At 38.3% G+C, this 21,575-nt stretch overlaps 1 protein-coding gene and 2 long non-coding RNA genes across 6 annotated transcripts in view; all 3 read right to left on the bottom strand.

The window, feature by feature from the left end:
• The window catches only part of qkia (QKI, KH domain containing, RNA binding a), an 87,289-nt gene that overhangs the window by 19,905 nt on the left and 45,809 nt on the right, over positions 1 to 21,575 (bottom strand). For all 4 annotated transcript variants that reach the window (NM_131224.1, XM_009293119.5, XM_009293118.5 and 1 more), the window contains 2 exon segments: positions 7,051 to 7,194; positions 17,947 to 18,063. In NM_131224.1, the coding sequence (NP_571299.1) occupies positions 7,051 to 7,194; positions 17,947 to 18,063 (261 nt within the window).
• Positions 588 to 6,325, bottom strand: LOC141378582 (uncharacterized). Its single transcript, XR_012393436.1, has 2 exons — positions 3,716 to 6,325; positions 588 to 3,635 (listed from the first exon to the last, which is right to left on the bottom strand). It is a non-coding gene; the product is annotated as an uncharacterized lncRNA (long non-coding RNA).
• LOC141378584 (uncharacterized) lies at positions 18,760 to 21,558 on the bottom strand. The gene is made up of 2 exons (XR_012393438.1): positions 21,322 to 21,558; positions 18,760 to 21,175 (listed from the first exon to the last, which is right to left on the bottom strand). It is a non-coding gene; the product is annotated as an uncharacterized lncRNA (long non-coding RNA).

Here is a 21,575-nt window from a genome sequence, read left to right as displayed (position 1 = left end):
TTTTTCGCCTGTCCTTTGTCTTCCAAAATCTTCACTGATCTTAGCTGATGAAACTCAAGCCGCACCGAAGTATTCCAGTACAATACAGACAAGATCCAATCACTCCAAATACAAACGCAGTTACAAGCTTTAAGGGATAGTTCTGCTAAAAACAAATATTAGTTCAAAATCATTTACTTATGCTATTCTAAACCCATATTTATTTATTTCTTCCTCGGGCACACAGAATGTTGCTGCACATTCAACAAACACCAGTTTACAAGTTTGAAACCATTGTAAACAGGAAGATTTTTTTGTTGCTGGCTGCTGAACTATCTTTTAAGATGTGGCGCACCCACTTTATGCTCACTCACACAGAGCCCAGGTGCGTTTCCTGGTTCATTTGGGATGTACTCTGAATCGGGCTCAGACCAATTCAGTTGGCCACCCCTTGCCAATTGACCATCGCTTTTCAGAACAGTCTAAGGCAACTGTACCAAATGCGAGAACGCCCTTAGAAATGGTCTATATGACAAAAGTCTCATACCACAATATGTTATGCTGATAGCAATATATCACAACTTCTAAACAAATTTCAATCAATTAAATGTTTATTATCATACCTTCTTTTTTACATTTTAAAACTACAAAGTCAGAAATATATTGTTTCATGTGTGATCATATGTCTTCCGTTATTTAGATTATCAAGGCAAACGTTGGATTAAAAATGTTGAAAATAATATAAATAAAATTATAAACACTTTTCAAAAAGTAATGATTACTGGTCCAAGATGAAATGTGATAAAATAATGTTTCTGTTTGCGTCCCTGTAATTTTGCACTTGTATAAATTACCAAAAAGAATTACAGCAAATGTGTAAACACCACAAAATAAATGATAGAGCATATTACAAAACTATATACGGCAGCCCTACTTTACTGAAATTACAGTAATTAATTGACATGAAATGGGTGCACCACAATTATGAGATGCCCTGGTCAGAAAATGCTCAGTAATTGGATAGGCCTTCTCACCAAAAATGTTGAAACAACATCGAACAGCCAGATGGCATTTTGTTCTGGTTTGTCACATGGGTCTGATAGAAGGTGAGAGTGATTATGCATGTTCAAGAAAAGGTGTTTATCGATCAAGATAAGCTGGCTGCCCAGAACCGTCCTCGTTTCAGGCAGCATTCCATAAGACACACTGCCCGTGAGCTGACGGCGAGAATTTGGCTGACGAGGACGTTACGCCCCACAGACCAAGGCGCCTGTCGTATATTACACACCATCTGTCTCTCTCTCTTGCCTTTCCTCTGAGCTTACGAGTGAGTGAAAGGTCTATAACCAGGTGTATGGTGTGAAATTAACTGTGCTCCTGAATTGGGAAAAGATTACAAATGCAAAGCACCCATGACAACTCAGAGAGGCTTGAAACCTCTCCAGATTGGGGACTCATTGTGCTCTGCAGAGGAGCTGAATGTGATGGTTATTGGAGTACATGGGATAAAAGATGTGCCAAAAGAGATGGTGTGTGTGTGTGTGAGAAGAATAGACAAGAGAAGGAAAGAGGGCTCCAGGCTACAGTGCAAACACTGCTAACCCAGTCACTTTGTTACAGGCAAGGACGAGCCCATTCACGGAGAGATGCTGGAAGCGTTGTGTGAGCGAAGCTCCCCATTTCTCTTCTTCCTTTTCACCTCCCTCCCATTTGCTTTGTAGCCTTTAAAGATATTGGAAGCATTATGGAGGATGCAGGGAGCAGCAAGTTGGTTCTCTAGTCGATTTCTGCCTACAAGCACAGGCAGAGTTAAAACGAAATGCTGGGAGAAGGATAGCAATAAGAAAGAACGGAATAAAGGAAAGGGCCAGACTGCTAGGCTACAATACACACCCACATAAAGCTGCAAAGCCATTGAGCTCTGGAGGCAAAACTGTTACTACAGATATGCCACAATCTAGCAGGAAGTGCCTCCCTGACAAAAACTGAACACAAAGTAAAACTGAAACGCTACATGCTCCTTATAGCCAGGGGCATCCACAAAAGAAACGAATAGCAGTGGCGTACAGAATTTAAATAAGGTCTTCATCCAACATTATGATTTCAAACCTTTGCTCACTCTCGATGACAGCCGACCCAGTGCGCTGACATTAAAATAACCCAGAAAAAAATGTTTTGACACACCACTTTAATTAGCCGAGGTAAAGGGAATGGACACATAGTGGCCTAGATTCTTAATGAGATGTCATAGGTGTGAGCTTCTATTTCACCACGTTCCCTTGTGCACTGATACCAACAGGGAGCAGATAAGCTCAAGTATGGTTCTGTGCAAACACCACGCCATTTGAAGCGAGGGGGTATTTAGAGTGAATATCTCAGGCTAGCATTTTCCCAGAAGGCCTTTCATAGGGCCTCTGAGAATGCTGGGACAGCAGGATTAACACTGACCTCACATACCAACACAGCTATTGTCAATCACTAGAAGTGACTTTCTGCTGTCTGTTAGATGGATTCTCTCTCTCAAACACACACCTCGAGGGTAAATGAGCAATGTCACCTTGTAGTAAAAGAATCTCTTGGCAATTTTGACACACTGCATCTTCTAAACGTCTAAATCCACAACACCCGTCATGGGCGTCAGCTCTCCTGGGTTTAGCACCACTAACGAGAAAACCAATTTGTCATGTTTTTAACACATTTCAGAGGCTAATTACTTTGTAGGAAGGAATTGCACTGTTTTATTCTCTCTGATCATCTCCAAATGGGTTGGCATATAAACCAGTAAATTAAATTAGCAAGGATCTGATACGTAGATGTGTCCCTGACTACAACCCATCTTTATTTGCTGCGCTGTAGCATGTCATAGAATCTGCTGGAGATTAGAGCTGCCTCATAAGCGGGGTTGCTATAATCCTAGCAGCTTTCACTGCCTTCAAAAATTGGGCCTCGAATCTGAGAAACTAGCAAAGCAAGTATTCTAGTGCACAGAATCAAAGACAAATCATTATGCATACAAATTGCATAAAAAGGGTGATGTTGCCCAAGATTGTTTGATACAAAAGCATTGAAAGTAGATGTATAACTTGAGCTGGCCACACAATCAGCGCATTTAAAAAAAAAATGCAATTTCAGAGATAAGATCAGTGATTTGCTTATTTATTTATTTTTTATCAGCCCCATCCTAATATTTAGATTCCCCCATTGAAAGTATGATACTAGCTTCACTAAGCTCACTAAGAATGTTCTGCTCTATATTTTTCAAAAAATAATACATTAACAGTTATCTCAAAAAGATGCATCAGTCCCCTCAATGCTTTCTGAAATTTCTGATCATTTATAAAGTTGCAGCTGCAACAAAAATGATAACCGAACTTGAAGGCAGGTCACGTCTTCGTAAATGTAAATGCAAAGCCCTAAATCTGAATTATATGCTATAAGTCAAACTCCAAAGGATATAGATCTGTGTTGCTCTCGAGAGTTTTATAGACCATAGTTTTATACGTCACCATGTGGTTCAGCACTTTTATGAACAAACACAGAGTGTCCCTCTAGCAAAAGAGTAACACAGAGGACAGAAGAGTGAGAGAGAAAATGTTTGACCAGCATCCCTTTCCACCATGGCGCTCATGTTGGGACAGACACAATCACACTTAATTCTAGGACTGCAACAATTAATAGCTAAAAATCAATATATATTAATAATAAAATGCCACTGTGGATTTGTTGGGCTGCTCACATGACTGAGGAATGTTGACATGATACACTGCTGCAATGGAGAGTACAGAACCAAATGCAGTAAAAAGCATGCAGCCCTAGCCTTCCAAGACAGGGGAGAATTTTATGTTAAATGTCTCTTAAGACAGTAACGGGACAACTATGCAAGACTGAGCTTTTGTGACATGGAAGAAGCCTACAACAGTCAACTTCATCATGTCAAAATGGTATAGCTTAAGTGCTTTTGTTTAAACGGTTTGCTAACTTCGGGACTTTTGCCCTAGATCAGTTCAGTTGCGACTTGCAAGCATCGCATTGCGCAATCAGCTCAGGAGCTATAGTGATGATTAATTAAATAGAACTACTTTAGATAAGCTTGAATTAAATCATGGAAATGTAGTGAGACACCACATATTTTAAATCAGCAGACAGCAGAAGTAGGAGAATACAATTAATCAATATTATAGTCATCAATGAACGCTGATAGAATTACATTTGTCCACTGAGCAGTAAAATTTCACCTGATCTTCAGATTTCTACCTGTGCTTCAAAAAGAAATATTTGTTGTTTATTTATTCTTTATACTTTTAAAAAATTTCAAACTAATTCTGCTGCTTAACATCTTGTTGTTAGTGTGTTTATGTCCTGAGTTCAACACTTGCTTTACTTTTCAATTATTTATATTTTGGATATTTAAATAAGTTCTACTGTTCAAAAACTTTGTTTAATTTTTTTTTTATTATTATTTAAAGTTTAAAATGTCAAACATAAAGATTCTTAAACTCCATGTGTGACTTTTGCATTTTTAAAGCATACTTTTATATATAAATAATACACTGATTAATGAGTTAACATACTTAAGCAAAAATGTCAAATAAAAAAAAACATTTACATTTATTCTATGAATAATAATGATAGAAAGAAAAAACTAAAATCACCTGACTTAATTATCAAAATAATCATTAGTTGCAGCCCTAGCTTTAAGCTACTTCTGATGTAGGAATCACAGTCTTTTAAAAATATAACAAATCATATAATTTACAGAAATGCACCAGAAATACTGGAATTGCAATCAAAAAAGAAACAAAAAAGTAAAGGCTTTTTTAGAAGTGATGCTGATTTGTTGTGCATCCCTTTGAATAGAAGAACACCAAAACACAGACAGTGGAAGAGGGACATAGGCTGGTCGATATCTGCAGGACAGCAGAAATGCTGCGTGATGTCATGCGTAAGTGAAAAGATGAGTGAGACTGGAGCGGAAGAACTGTGGGAAGTGATCCGCATGTAAAAGTGTTGCTCGATCCTTATCTTTTGCCTTCCATTATGTTCCAGCCTTAATCCTCTCACTCGCTGCTACCTTCATTACCAGCCCACCTTCAACTCAAATCTCTCTCTCCGTGTCTCTCCCTTTCTCCGTTTCTCGCTGGGAGTTGAAAAGTTCACAGGGCCTTTGAGCCGAATCTCTCAATCACCCCCTTCTAACCCTGGGCTGTGAGGCTATGTGTGTGCGTGTGCATGTGCATACCCAGCGTATATGCACAGAGTCTGCCGATCATTCAAATGCTGTGTGTGGAACTGATTCCTTGAGCAAGGCTGAAAATTTCAATTTGGTCTCTGCGAGCGGGAACCGTTCGGCTGTGGCAACTCTTCAGGGCCTGGGCCAGGATTACAGATTCATGCGGTAATGTGCTAGCTGCCTCTCAAGGTAGGTAGAAATCAATATCGCAGATGTTTATAAAACAGAGCGCCTCTCTCCGAGAGCTCTGAGACACTACTGCCCCCCTTTCTCTTTGCCCGAACCAATAAAATCCTTTGCACAATGACAAAATGAAGAGCCGAGAGGAAACAGACTGTGACCCCGTCTGTTTCATAATGTATTTAATAAGACAATTTCATGCCTCTAAATGAGCCAAAGATATCCTTCATTAAGACTGCATGGGCTGAGATGGACGGTTTGTCATTTAATCCAGTTTAGCTTGGCATGATAAAGGGCATTAGAGTCAATCTGCCACACACAGAAGCAGCAGGAAAGCCAAGTTTAAGAGGAGCTTCATCCGTATGGCAAATCTTGAAGAGACAGATCAGGCAAATATGAAACTTCCATCAATTACTTTTAACTTGTGAATGTCATTTAAATTTGTCAATATGCTTAGAATTTCATGAATTGCAGAAAATAGAAATAATATCAAAATATAAACTGACTTTTTCATTAGGTCCAAAAAATAAATAAATAAATAATAATAATAATTTTTACAGTACAATTTACGATAAATGGGAAAGACATGTTTAAAAGAGCGGGAGTGTTTTATAAGACGGAAAGAAACACATAATCCAAACAAATACTGGCCTCCTGAGAGTTTGAGCATAGTTTGCGTGTGCGTGTTTCCAGCAAAGGAGGGATGTACATGGTGAGGATGACTTTGATCTTAGGGGAGTATTGGGTCAGAGTAAAAATTTGGAGAGAGCATGTATCCATTTACTCATCTCCCTCCCACACACACACACACACACACACACACACTATACAGAATGACTCAAAACACACTCGGCTATGCATGTATGTTTTTTTGGACTAGTGTGTGTGTGTGCCAAGAGAGAGCTCATGTGCTGCATGTGTGTGGAAGGTTTAGGGCCTTCATCCTCATATGGAACAAAAGATATACAGGCGCAAAAGGAGAAAAATCCCTAAACAAAAAGGAAAATGTGGGGTTTCTGGACTAGAGAGAGAGCAAAAAAAAAAAAACCGACACAAAGAAACTGGAGAAAGCGAGCGGCTGAGAGCAGTCAGAGCACTGCCAAGGACTCCATGTCCCGCTCTGAAATGAAGCGAGAGGCACATGGCTGGCCGGAACGGCTGCTTCTGGCCAGGTTTCAGTGGGTCGAAGCCTTTCCACTATGTCGCCTGATAGGGAACAGGCTCTTGCAGCTGTCCGGCCATTCTGTTCACTGCAGGCAAAACAGCCTGGAGCCCAAGACCCTGACTTAAGCGTCCGCACCCCCTGCAGCAACCGATGGAGGAGCAGAGAACAGAAAGGTGGAATGGGGCGGAAATCTGTGGGAATCAGGTTGCAGAGCACCATTTGTTCTCTGTTGGGAGCCAGAGATAAAAATATCAAATCTAGCAGAAGACTGAAGCCAGGGGTCAGGGGTGGGATTAAAATCCGCCCCATATGCACAAAGGCATCACACCTAGAACAGGAAGCAGGATAGAATGTTTTGCCAGATTCAACAGTGCTGCCTTACATCAAAGTACAAGCCTCAAGCAGGTCTGAGGAGAGGATCTCAAAGGTCAAAACATTTGTAGCATCACTTTCAAACCGCAAGTATATTTGGGAAGAACAAACATGTGCAACTTACTGCAGGCACCAGTAGTTTCTTGACCTCTTCGACAGCTCTTCTCATCTTGATCTCAGCACGTGTCTGTGTGTCCTCCACTGTGATCAGTACATGCAAATCTTCATTTAGGTGCTCCCAGTTTGGCTTCCCTCTGTTCTGTTCCTCCTAAAAAAACAGAAAACGAGAGAGAGTGAGAGATGTGTTGGCAGTGACAGACTTCTTACAGATTATTAAACTTCGAGTCGGTGTGAAAAAGTGCAACATTTTTTGTGACAGCCGGCACGCTGAAGCAGCCTCACAGTGAGTTAAAGATGGTTGTTCTTCACATTAACATGCACTGGGAATCGGAGTAGAATATTTACCACCACATTTACAATTAGTCAGTTAGCTGCCGCATGTTATCTCAACAGAAAATAGTTAAAAAAATGTTTAATTCTGGTAATTAGTTGGATTTCCACTAACAGTGTGGAAACTCTGCAAATCTGTCAAATGCATCCTCTCAAAAAATGGTCAAATTAATAGCACTTAATATAGTTAACATAGTTTCGTAGATAGCTGGGTTTGTGTAATGAACCTGTTGGTAAAAAGGCTACAATTTATTTATTCAGTACAGTAGCAATGCAGTCTAATCGACAAATTCAAGTAGAGGACAAAAATATTCTTCATTTTAAGCAAAAGAGGCAAAGCAATGAGGCTCTTTGAGCACAATTCTCCTGGTGATCATTTAAAATGGCCTGCAGTTGGTGTGCATGACCGTTTGATTGGCTTGGGTTAACAGCAGACTGCAAAAGAAAGCCATTATGCTACAGTAGAGCTGTCTGAACAGTCAGAGGTGCTAAACTGAATGAAAAAAATAAGCTTTACACTCTTGAGGGTGGGCCTTTTTCAAAGCCAACAATTACCCACCACCCAAGCTTTCAACACCTCTCAAGAGCCTGACAAAGATGAAGTACTACATTAATAAAAAAGAGAGAGAGAAATATTTGCCAGCCCTTTACTATGCCAAGAAATGCATTTTTTTAGTGACTAAAAGTTTGATTCAGTGCTCTGAGGCTATATAGTTATGCACAACAATACAGTCAAAAATAGAGAAGTGTTTCCCTTGCATTTAAAAAAATAAAAAAGTTACGACACACAATGTTTTCAAAACATTGTAAACATGCTGTATTTTGTATGTCAAACCAGTAGTTGATGTCATCTTGTTTTGTAGGAAAGTGACGATTAGCTAACTAACTGAAGATACACATTCTCACAGATCTAATTTTAAATGCCTTTAAAAGACATCACATGCGCTGATGTGCATTTAGAATTTATATATGAGAGTGTGTACACATTATATACATGTATGATGCATCTCTAGTGTTGGTTGTTATAATGGTGAAATCCATTTCGCTAAAGTAGCATTAGTGAATACTTGAGCTGCAACATCAGTTCCACAGATGACAATAAATCATCCTAGATACAAGGCATTATTTGCACTATTTATGCTCAAAGTTACAGATAGGAGAATTTGAGGATAATTTTGAGGGTAATATAGAGCACAAGCTCATTTGCGTGACCCATCCCATACCAACTTTGCATGAAATGGCCAGTAAAACTAAGACAAGATCCTTTTCACATTGATTATAACTACAATGTCAGCATCTGTCCCACCCATGTATGCCATGATGCTTTCAGATCATTGCTCAGACAGACACCTCAATTAGGATGCCTACTCCACAAATGAGCACAGTGTGGTGGATCTCGGTAGGCAGGAGAAAGATCCACCTGACATGCTTACTAATGCACAGACTGAGAATTAGTTGCATGTCTATGACACCGCTTCCACAACACTGCCATGAATACTGTTGCTATGCCAATGTTCACACATACACAAATGTACAATATACTGTGAATGCTTGCATAATGGCTGCCACAGTATTCGATTATCACTAAACAATTACTGAACTAAATACATTTTATTAATAAATTATTGAATTGTATTTATGAAACATGACATGATAGAAAAGCTATATCATGAAATTGTGAGTGTTGCTTTCAAATCTAATTTTAATTTTATACAACAGTTGTTTTTTGTTTGCTCAATGAAAATAGATCAAAATAAAAGTCGAAAAAGAACATTTGCATGTTAACTCAGCACTACAACATTTTGTTTTTGGATGAATTTGTTTATTGGAGCCAAGGATTCATTAATTCATTCATTAAGACTCAAGATTCTGTTTTGAACATTTTTTTAAGTATTAAATTAAAGATTAAGACAGAAACTTGCAGCCACCAAGTTTGTGTCATCATAGCCACCAAGCAAAACACTGTGTGATTAACTAAAATATTTGAATAATATGACGGCATAACTAACATACAGAATCAGCATTATGTGAAGCTGTTTTCTGTCCAGAACCAATTGGAGCGTTCTGACTTGATCAATAGAAAGATTAATTCACAGTGATCACAGAGAATCTGGAGAATTCTAGAATGAAATGAAATGTTTTAATGTCTGCATGTTTATTTCTAAAAAATACATTGTGGTTTTCAATGGGAATACAAATAAAAACAGGATTTGATCAGCAAATTTATCAACTTAAAAATAAACAGATGCACTGAACCATGATCCTGATAAATCATGGCTTGTGATCGTACAACTCATTTGCTGCAACATTATGCTTAAGGTGAACTCAAAATTCTGTATGGAGAGAGACCTTCAGATCGGAGAGAGCAGGAGGCATAAACTACACACACCCGCCCACCCCTGCCCATAAGAGAGCAAGGTCATTTCATGTCCCCTGAAGGTGGATGAGGGGCGGGTAACTTCAGGCAGGAGAGCAACCCCAAAGCCTCTGAACTGGCTAAGATTCTGTTTACTGACATACAAAACCAGTGGAGGGGAAACACGTGACGACAAACCTAAGAAGATATAAGAATTCATCCAAAGGGAGCATGTCAGCATATGAGTGGCATGTTTCTAAAGTATATGCTACTTAAGATTGCACATGCACCAAAAGCAATACAAAACACAACAAATAAAAATAAACCAAGCAAAGTTTTATCAATCAAAGGCATTGATAGGACAGTTTCACTGGCAGTTGGCCTTGCTGGAAATAATCCCAACACTCTATAAATATTGTTCATATCAACCAGAGCAGACTGAACTCAAGCTACAGTGTTGAACAGCTGTCACTGTGGAGTAGTTTACATGCACCTGTTCAACAGGAGTGGAAAACCGCCTAGAAAAAAACCCAAAAAAAAAACACTCCCAACATGTTCAGGAGATCAGTTCAAGAAGGGACTTAAGTTGAGATGTTTAATGGGCAATATGCACAGCTAGTGTTTTTCAGGCAATGATGAACTTCTGGTGAAAGCTTTATATGACTATTTTCATAAGATTCTTTTGACAGCATCAATGTTGTAATGTAATTGCAATGTAATTACATGTTGTAATGTCTACTTTACACTCATACTTTGAGTACCATTTACAACAGATACTTCTACTTGCATTAAATTTTAAGGCAAGTAATGGTACTTTTGAGTATAATTTTTCAGTACTCTTTACACCACTGCGGGTAATTGTTTAAACAAAGGCACCGTTGTTTGAAGCAGGCTAGTGCAGAAACTCCATTGAAAATACTGGGGTGAAACTGATTTTCATATTTTAAAGACATGGAGCGAAAAAATGTAATTTAATGCAGTGCTTCTTGTTTGGTCTGATACCTACTTTATTTTGTATCTCAGCTAGGCAATGATGATCGCTGTTTTTTAAAGACATCAGATCTTAAACACAGCGATTTTTGTCTGGGATGACAATTAAATGGAAGCCCTGGGGATGACTAACTGAAATTAAAAGTCTGTGTGCATATACCCCATTAAGAGGAAGTTAACTTAAACACTTACATTTAAGGCACATTAGAAGAATATTGTTCACATACTGTATGTATTCTTTCAAAGCTCAAAGCAAAACAAGCAAACAGGCACAAGATATCCAATATATCCACAAGAAATGAATCTTCAGAATAAAGAACAAAGTTATTTTTATTTAATTTTTCATAAATTAGTTTGAGGACCCATTGTTGCATTAAAAACCAGCTTATTGGAATAGTAAGTTTTAGTTTTGTTTAAATGCAGAATTTGGATAAAAAATTGTTAAAAATCTGTTTGAAAACTTCCCTTTTACATCTCGTGTCTTCTCTACTTTCAACCACTTTCCACATTTGCTGAGGGCAGGGACTATTACAGCAAAAAGATTTAAGCAAAATTTATATAAATGTTCAATTAGTGATCGTTCAGCAACTTTAATGGTAAAATAAACTAGACAAAGGTATGTATCTAGGTATCTATCTAACTTGTTAAACCTTCAAGCTACTGGACTTACTGTGCTCCCATGGATCTCTGCCCGAGATTCAAAAAAAAAATTAAAGTTGATTTAAATGAGGTCAGGCTTTCCATCCAATAAAGTTTAGCACTAAATAAAAAGCTATTTATACAATTAAATGCAATTGAGTTGGTTTAACATGATTTTATTAAATAAAAGTTGAATACATTTTTATGTTTAAATTCAATTCAATTCATCTTTATTGGTATAGCGCTTTTATTATGTAGATTGTGTCAAGGCAGCTTCATAGTCTCTTTGTTTTATTTAAGTTATCCTAAAATAACTAAAAAATATTAAGCATATTTCATAAGTTACATATACAGTTTATTGAGACTGATCTCAGAACTAATTTCAGGACAGTTGTTGCTCACTGAGCAAAGCAACAAACTACATTTTAGTTAATTAAGCTGCCAACACCCAGCATGGGTGCTTCTGCAAGGTGGTAATCTCAAAACTATTACATGAAAAACCTTCTAAATCTTCAAACTGAAGTGATGGTTACATTTAATGGTTTACACGTTTAAGTGGACTGAACATAAAACTAAAAAATTGGCCAAAGGAACTACAAAGATTGTGATGTTTCAGCTTATTTTAAACAGGTAGTTTGAACAAGCAGCAGCAATCTTTTATTAGTGCACTGACACTTGTCATGGTTACCAAGCTGGCCAATAACAGATCTTGAGCTTCGGTTCAACATGACGTGTAGTTACATTTTTTTAAAGGTTCAGGGTCTGTGTTAAGGTAAGTCAAAGGTAACACTGGACCTAATATGCGTATTCAATGCAGAAGTTTAAATAGGCCTTATCAGCTGCCAATCTATACTGGTAGAATATTTTGTTACACTCAAACCAATTTTATGGCTGCTTGAACAGATTCGACAACATGAAGATCTACACTACAAAACCTATTAGGTCACATGAGTTTTTACTCCCACTGTCATAACTCCATGCGTCATAACTCCAGTCCTCAAACTTGATTAGATCTCTCCCTACTTCTGCATCTTTCATGACTTTGCAGTTTTAAGTAACTTATTATAAATGAGTGCTGTGATACAGGTGTAAAGAAAAAAGAAAGAAAGAGGACTCAATTTTACCAAGAACAAAGAGTAGAAACTAAAAGGAGAGAAATGACAAAAGGGGGGGGAGGCTTCTGAGAGCCTACTGTGTGGCTCTGGAGAGGTACTGTGATGCTCCGGTGAGGGTGGCCGTCTGTTACATTTGATCTATGCTGTGGTTTCTGAGAGCCCTCAATTTGAACAGTGTTTGATCAGAGGACGAGGCTACAGAGTGGGACAGGTTATTATCCAGAGTTTGTCTGTCCTGTCCTCTCCTATTACATCGCCTTGAGCTCAACTTCAGTACGCACACACAACAAACGTGAGGACGTGGTGTCTCTTGAGGCTCTGTGAATTGGTGTGTACACAGTTCTTGAGAGGGTAAATGGGGTTAAACCACCTTTGGGGAGCTGCTGAATGAAACGTCTGTCTGATTTAAGACTAATGAAGCATTTTCTCTTGAGACATCAGGTGATCCATGCCTTTACCAGAGCACACATTAAACATCATTAACAAACAAACAATTTGCTGTACCCTGCCGCATCCCCACAAACCATCTAAAACCAAACCTTGTGTGATGAGAAAGAATCCCACTCCACCACTTTCCTGAATAAGTCACTCCTTTCTCTTTCTCTTCATTTTCCTGTGTGTCTCTATCGCTCTCTGAGTCCCCAGAGGGAGCAGCAAACTAAATTATTGAGAACACAAAAACGGCTTGGCTAATGGATGCTAAATAAACAACCTCTCAGCCCAGATCCATCTTAGTCTGCCCACAACTCTCTTCAGTCTCTTTAGATGGTCCTAACTATACTCACAACCGTCAATTTTAGTGTGTGTGGTTCACTTTACACAAACTCAGCCTCTCGTTTACTATTGACACGGAAACAGAAACATTATGATTGCTGGAAAAAAAATGGCAATTGTATCCATTGTCGTTCGTCAAGAAGCAAGTATTTCTCTCTTTATAATCAATGTATGTTCAATAGAAATCACTCTAGCCCTAACTCTTCACCCTCTAATATCACAAGCTGAAATAAAGTACTATGAATGCTACAGCAGTGATGAAAAGTAGAAAGAAACCATTCGTGTATTGTGATGTACAGCTAATTAATTATCAAAATTGTAGTCACCATGATCTGTTAGGGTTAAATCTAAAATGTGAGATTGAAGTATGTTTTTAAAAACAACGAGGGCAGGGTTAGAATTTATGCAAGTAGAGGGAGATCCCAGTGCTTTCCACAGGTTTGAAATATGCTTGCATTGGTAGCCAGATTGAAATACACCTTTTACCCACGGCACATAGTTACCTACATGCAACAAAAATAAGTGATTTTTAAAAATATTTTTATGACACTTATATACGGATTCTTTTCAGCGGGTTGAACTTTAAAAAAAATAATAATAATTATTACTTTTTTTGTTGTTGTAATAAAGAAATCCACTATTTGTTTTCCTTTTTTCTATTCAGGAGCCATGTGCACCCACTGGCAGGTCAAATCTGCCGCTGACATTATCTACAGTATTGTCAAATCATGTTAGATATGTTTAAAATATGCTATATCAACTATCAAATTAAAAAAAATTATATACAGCAAATGAGAAATAAACAACAAAGGAACAAAAACAGAAAATATCCTTAAAAGTATAATTACAAGAAAAAAGTAGATTTAAATAAGGCAGATGTAACTGTGTCTAAAGGTTTACAAATATTTTGCAGCCAGTTTAGATGTAATTTAGTCCTCCAAGTCTATAGAACATTTTATTTTAAAGAATTAATTATTTAATGTTTTACTCATTCTTGCAGCTATGCATGTGCTGTCAGCTGCAAAGCCAAGTGAAAGTAAAACAGGCTTAAAATAAAAATGTAATGCAAAAACGCACACAATTAACAACAACTTTAGAAAGCGAAACCAAAAGCTGAATTCCGGACATTTTATGAGATTTAGAAACCCCAGACAAATGTATTAAGTACCAAAAAGGTGCACCTCTGGCGTGTTTGCTTGAGAGTTGACGGTTCTTGCGCGCACACAATGAGCAGTAGGAAACGTGTTGGGCGAGAGGATTTTCCCACTGGTTAATCGATTGCGGATGTTTGATTATATTGGGCAGATACAAAAAAAAAAAAAAAAAAGGAAAAAAAAATGTAAAAGGATGATAATAGTAAAAAAAAAAAAAAAAAAAAAAAAAAAGGCACCAAATATACTTGGCCAGCTGTTAATATACCTGGGTGGCCAAAGTAAAGTCTATTTGTGGAACTTCTGCTTTCACTTTTTTTCACATTGTAAACATCCGAGGCCCTGTTTACACTAGTGCGTTTTAGTTTTAAAACGGCGATTTAGATCAAAAACGTTCCGCGTCCACACTAGCGTTTTACCTAGCGTCTCTGAACATATCTCTGTCCACACTACGTCACCGAAAACGTATATCACGTGACCATTCGCGCACTCTGGGCATGCGCTTTCTAGTATAAACAGGAAGCGTGTGTCTTGCTTAGCATTTGGTTATTGTTAATCAACAAACGCCGGTTGGACATTAAACGTGATGGCAAAGAAAGCATGAGAGGTATTTTTGTGGACAGACAACGAGGTCGAGTTTTTACTAAACGTAACAAATAAATAACTGCACAATGGCGTCTAAAACAGACAACAGTGCAAACAACGCTCCCATTTCTGTGCCCATGTTGTTGATTACAGTACTGTCTTCCAGTAGCAGTAAAGCCATGTGTTATAGTCATGTGATAGTGGCTTGACGAATGAGGGAAGGATACACAATGACACAAAAGCCCCAATCATGTAGCGAATCTCACCAGTCCCGCCTCGGTTATCAGATGTCTCTGTTTTTCGTCATCCACACTGAAACAGAGCAGCAGCGTTTTAGAATGAAAATGGCCTCTCCAGCGTTTCCAAAACGCTCCATTTTCGACGCTCAAGAACTCCGGCGTAGTGTGGACGGATGGCGTAACCGCAGAAAAACTTAAAACACGGGGCCTGAGACGCAGTAAAGTGTCCACCATGCATTAACACGTTCAGATGAGTCTCTTGTGGCCACTTGAGTTTGGATTCCGTTCACACCCTTAGCTCTTATTTTGCCACACTGTTCTTCGCCTTCATGGTGACAATCAGCATGACCAACAAGATGGCAACATTTCAGTTGTAACCCGTGTGTTTTTGGTATAACACAGTAAAGTATAGCCACCTTGCTTTTATGCAATCTCACAACACCGCCAAGATTGATCATTTGTTAGGTCAGAAGGTGTAAAGTAGGTGGTCTTTCACAATCAACCATATGATTAATTTTTGACACCCCTGGAAGTGGCTAAACATTGAAAATGGATAAATAAAACAAGAAACATTTAGGGATTAATGGCAAATGTCCATTGATTGTGGGGAATTATGTCAGTGGAACAGCATGTGCTCCCTGTAGTAACAGTCAGTTGTGTCAGTTCTTAGCTCAACTGAAAATCAGCGGAAACACAGTATCACAGGTACCCCAGCCAAGAATCTGCAATATTTCAGTGGAAAAAGGGATACATAGTGAAGAGAGTTCTTTAAGAAACTCTGAATAGGAGGCAAGGTAGAAGTTCAACCTCTGTATTGTGGAAAGATTTAGTCATTCAGACAAAAGAGTGTTTTGCATTCAGCAGGGCATCGGAAGATACAACCACTACAGAAATGTTAAATAAATGAAGAGACACAAGAGAGAATTCTTTCTAGGATTAATCCATTGCTGCATCAAGCCCCTGAGTTCACACATATGGCTTCTCCAGAGGGGAGCACAGCTGGGGCCCAGGTGTGTGTGTGTGTGTGTGTGTGTGTGTGTGTGTGTGTGTGGGGTAATGCTAATGCACAGTGATGAGGATTTCCTGATAAAACAAATCCACCGGGACACTGACAGAGAAAGTCAGAAAAAGACTAGACTATACAAATCTTGCTGATTCCAGGAAACAAGGTGGACTGCTTAAGACTATAACAATAAATCAGCTCAGTTGCTTACAACAGAATCAGCCATTTCTTCTTATTTCTCAGTGTGTATTGCTGAGCAGTTACAAGTACAAATGTCAATTTGCACGACTGGTGAAAGTCTCTGCTAGAGCCAATGAGTCTGTACTACATAACTCCTGAAGCCATAATTTCCCATCAGGCAGGGTTTAGCTCTTTCTCTGCTGATCCCACAGTAGAAGTCGTCTGAGAATGTAAAGCAAGGTTTAGGCTCTACTTTTGAGAATGTCTACCCTGTGCTTTTGTTCTTTCTTACATCCACAACACTGCATACTGGACATAGAATTGGGCCTCAGTCGAAGCACTGCAAGCTAACAGTGAGTGGAAAAAAACAGGACAGAACAAATGATTGAATTGGCTCATTAGAGACCAACTAGATCCAAATGGCAAATGACAGCAGAACGCTGTCCGCGAAGGAAAAAGAAGGGGTTCAGGAAGCTCCAAATTGCAACTAAGCGGTCACATTTGTCCATGCTGGTTCAACATGTCCGACTGGTGCTACAATTTTGTTCCAATTTGTGCTGGTACCCCCACTTTTTCTTCATTTGCTGAATTTTTTTATAAGGAAATCTGAAATGGTCCAACCAAACTGAACCACAAAGCATCTGGAAATCTAAATGGACAGTGCAGATCAGGTCAACATGGAGCACAGACCAGTCTGAACAGTGCTGATGTAACCTCTAAAGGTCTACTTACCCTATTCAGTGCATGATTTAAACCTGCCTCGAAGAGCACATGAACACTAACATGCATGCAAAAGAATGCAACATCTAGCATCAATCGCAAGAGCGCCTCTAGAGGCCACAGAAGTAAGATTTAGGTGTACTTCTTTTTATATGGCCCCTATAACACTTATCACACCAAACCCAATTTCATCAGTGTTGTGGCACTATTGTAAACTCTTTGGAAGAGCGAAGCTACTCAGAGTGAAATCTGAATAGGAAAAAGGTGCGATAACAAGTAAACGAAATAGCATTAGTAACAAGTGTGACTCTTGAGGCCAAAGGAGTGAGGTTTACGACAATAATTCTTACTAGCTGTCCTCCATTTACACTGGTCACTGTTGAGGGAACTAGTTCAAGTCAACATTGTTGTAACCCAACTTTGGTTCAAATATGGACAAATCCAACATTGGATTAATTTTTTCAATTAAATTTAAATGACACTTTTTTACCCCAGTGAAATATAACCAACTTTGGGGTATAGCAATCCAGAGTGTTCAATTTAAACTTGGGCTATATTTACATTCATGGTTAATTTGGGTCAGGGGTGTCCAAATTCAGTCCTGGAGGGTCAGTGTCCTGCAGGTTTTAGCTCCAAGACCTATTAAACAAAACTGAACCAACTAATCAAGCTCTTTAGGTACACTGGAATCTTCCAGGCAGGTGTGTTCAATGAAGTTGGAGTCAACTATGCAGGACACTGGCCCTCCAGGACTGAGTTTGGACACCTCTGACTTGGGTCAATGAACTAATAAACTATTATTTCTCTACACGTCTTACCTTCTTTTTGTCTCTCATGGAGCTTCTCCCTCTCACCATGATCTTGCAGCCAGTCTCTGCCTCCAGTTGCTTCGCTGTGAGTCCACGAGGGCCAAGAATTCTCCCTACAAAATTATACTGGAAAGAAAAGAGAGACAAATTAAAATGCATTCAGAAACAGAGATGTCATGAAGAACATATTATTTAAATAAAAGGTTTATCAATAAATAAATGTCAATTTAAATCACCATGCTGTTAATCTAATTCCAAATTTATTGGAACATAAAAGTAGGGTTTATTGGCTTTAGCTTTATAACTGTTCCAAAGAATGAAAGTTAACATTGACAGACTGGCTTCCTGCTCTGGTCTACTTTTGTGAAAAGATAAAAATGTCATGAAGGCTAAGAACAACATTATTGGTGAGGGAAGTAAATCTGTACAATCTGAGCTGAGACACCATTTAAAATACACAAAATCCTCCATCTGATACTGAGCAAAGTATGTAATTGTGCATTTCAAGGAACACAACATTAATACATTTTATTAGTTCCGGTGTAGCTTTCTGGAAAGCAATTTTCACAATGTTTTTCAAACTAAAAAAAGAAAGAAAGTGAAAATACCTCAACTGACCAGGTGGCTAATTAATCTTTCACCTAAGGTAGCCATTTATGAGCGACAGCTTGAGGGAATGAGGATGCCGGACAGAAAAGGAAAAGCTTGAAAACATAGTCAAGCTCATGTTTGCCAAACAAAATGCTAAGCAGTGCTGCAAAGCCTCTTTCTTGCTTGCTTTTCCTCCTTTCTGCTCTTCATTTTTTATGTCCTTCATAATTCTTTCTTTCTGTTATCATGCTGCGAGGCACAGAAAAGGAGGAAAGCTGGCCGTATGTAATGTAAATAAGAAATGAAACAACGGGGGAGAATTAAAGAATGGGAGGGGTCTTATCATGGCCCTTGTCCCTGACGCTGTGCTCCGGGGCTTTGTCTGAGAGCACGCTTTATTTACCTCTATAATCCTCCCAGCTTTACCATGCCTCTCCGACAGCACAGCTCCGAATAAAAATAATAAAATAAAATCCACCCTTTTTCACTCTTTATCTCTATCAGTTCACTTCTCTGACTCAGGGTAAAGACAGAGAGAGCCAGTCGCCTTGTAAGTGCTTAATCCTGTCCTGTACGAATAGAGCCCACATCCACACTACAGCTTAACATGGTTGTCGCTCCGCTTTCGAATGCATAATCCAGTTCTGCATGCACACACTTTGGTTATTTATGAGCGTTATAGTTCAATTAGTGACAACCAAAAAAAGTAATGTTAATTAAAAAACAAAAAAGTAGCAACTGAAACTACTTTTGCTCAAATAAATTCTCTGTTTCACCATTAATCACAATGATTGTGTTGTAAAATCTTTTAAACAATTTTGTAACCTGATAATTTAAGTGCTTAAATACAGGGTCAGCATAACATATGTTAATATGTTATCTAAAAAGTACTTGTATGTAAAGGTATAATAAATATAAAAAGTACAAAATGGACAATACTGTACTAAAATGTTTAACTTTAATGTTAATTATTGTGGAATTTAAATGAACTTTTTTGTTTTCGATTTTCCAGTACATTTTAAAATGTATTTATGTGAAGGCAACTAGGGCTGTGCAATTAATCCAAATCGGATCACAATAGCATTTTAAAATGTTGGGATTAGTTAATCGTAAGTGGCTGTGGTATGTAATATATGTATTATTTATTTCTCCCGACCAGAGCAAATGCGTGACTGCCGGCTGTGTGAGTCTTACTAGCCAATTTCGTTCTGCCCAATCAGAATTGCACAACAGAATTATGCGGAACATCCACAATAAAAAAAGAAGACAAAAAGAAAAAGGCAGACAAAACATAATAGACAAGTTAATATAAAAGAAAAACCGCATAGGCAACATGGAAATATTTTGGTTTCAAAGTCACAGACACCAAACAACTGGCAATTTTTAAGAGATGTCATATAATTATTGCCACGGCTTACAGATTAAGCAAAAGCTCGACTAAAAAATAAAATCACAAATAAAAATGCAAATCGCAATTTGTTAAAATAAACTTATGAACTGAATAAAAGAAAAAAAAAAACATGATCAATTTCAGTGCATCGTTTCAGTATAAGTTTTTTGTTGTTGTTGTTGTTTTTATTTTACTAACCCCAAATTTTCAAATGTAGTGTCTCTGCATTAAGAGAGGAATTGCATGCTTGCTTTGTTGAATTATGACACAGTCACACATTGTTAAAGAAGGTCAACCAGCTCTGGTCATGTATAATTTGTTTAAATAGCTGTTTTAAATAAGTAGCACCACAAAATCAAAATAAATAAATAAATAAATAAAAATAAAAAAACAACTGCAATAACATTTCTTTCCCCAGTAGCAAGGGGATCTAACAGCTACAATACTGAACTATTGCCACTTTCTAATTAAAAGCCATATATCCCATATATAATGTGGTTGGGTATTGTCTGGGATTATTTTGATACTGGTGCTAAATTGACACTTTTAAGATGGTAGCTGTGACAAACATTGCCTGAACCAATACTTTTGAATTGAATTAATATATTTCTTTTGATAATTTTTTGTTAGAATGAATTTAAGATTTGCATTATGCAATTAACATTACATTAGCTTACTACTTGAAATTAAAATTATATTACAACTACTAGAGAGACAACTACTACCTGTGGAAATTAGGCACGGAGATTCATATGCTTATTCGGTCTGATGCATAATGGTTACATGATGGCATTAGGCTTTGGTACCCAACCTTAGTTCTAAAATGTTGCTGTGTCAACCATCAGAAATGACTCCTGTATTCACTGTCTTCACTGCTAAAACTTTGCAGAGTTAATTAAGATCAATAGAAAGGGGTCTCTTAAAGACAACACACTATTAGTCAAACCCAAAGATAAACAGAACATTGTATAAACAGAAAAAAAACAATGCTGTTTCTCTCCAAAAGCTTGTCACTTGAACACAGGCGACGCATTGTAAATCTGACAGCTCCAACTGTGTAGGTGGATCAGAACCGCTGGAGTTCTTTCCATACATCCCGAATGCTCTCTCATGAGACTTGGGGCAGCATACACATGTAAAACTGAGTAGTGCTGTAAACTATCACATGACATCATCATCAGGAGACAGCCAGAAGTGACAATCAATGCCTTGGGTAAACATGAGCGCTGAATGTCCCTCACATAACCCTCACGTACACTGTAAACAAAAACCAGACACTGATAAAACAGCTACAAAAATACATATCCAACAACGTCGAGAACACAATGATGTGATTTCAGGATGATCAGTCATCATCAGGACTTTCATCACTTCCTCTCTTTCACAGGAGCGCAGTATCGCACCTGCATGATCTCTCTCTGTCTCTCCATGCAGATTAGAGCGGATTCTCCTCTGTGCGTCTGTGTGTGTTGATGTTGATTGGACATGGCAGAGAGCAGCGGCCTGATGCGGTGGGGGAAATTGCTCACTTTGAATACTGGAACCAGACAGTAATTACAGCCTGGAGGAGATGCCACCATTTTACGTCCTGTACATGGAGGCATGAGGGGAATGACACAGGGGGAAGGAAAGAGAAAAAGCTACAGTTTTCAGACCA

Source organism: Danio rerio, chromosome 17, assembly GCF_049306965.1.
Source record: "Danio rerio strain Tuebingen ecotype United States chromosome 17, GRCz12tu, whole genome shotgun sequence".
Classification (NCBI taxonomy): Eukaryota; Metazoa; Chordata; class Actinopteri; order Cypriniformes; family Danionidae; genus Danio; species Danio rerio.
The sequence above is the reverse complement of the archived record's forward strand: the minus strand, read 5'-3'. Positions and strand labels throughout refer to the sequence as shown.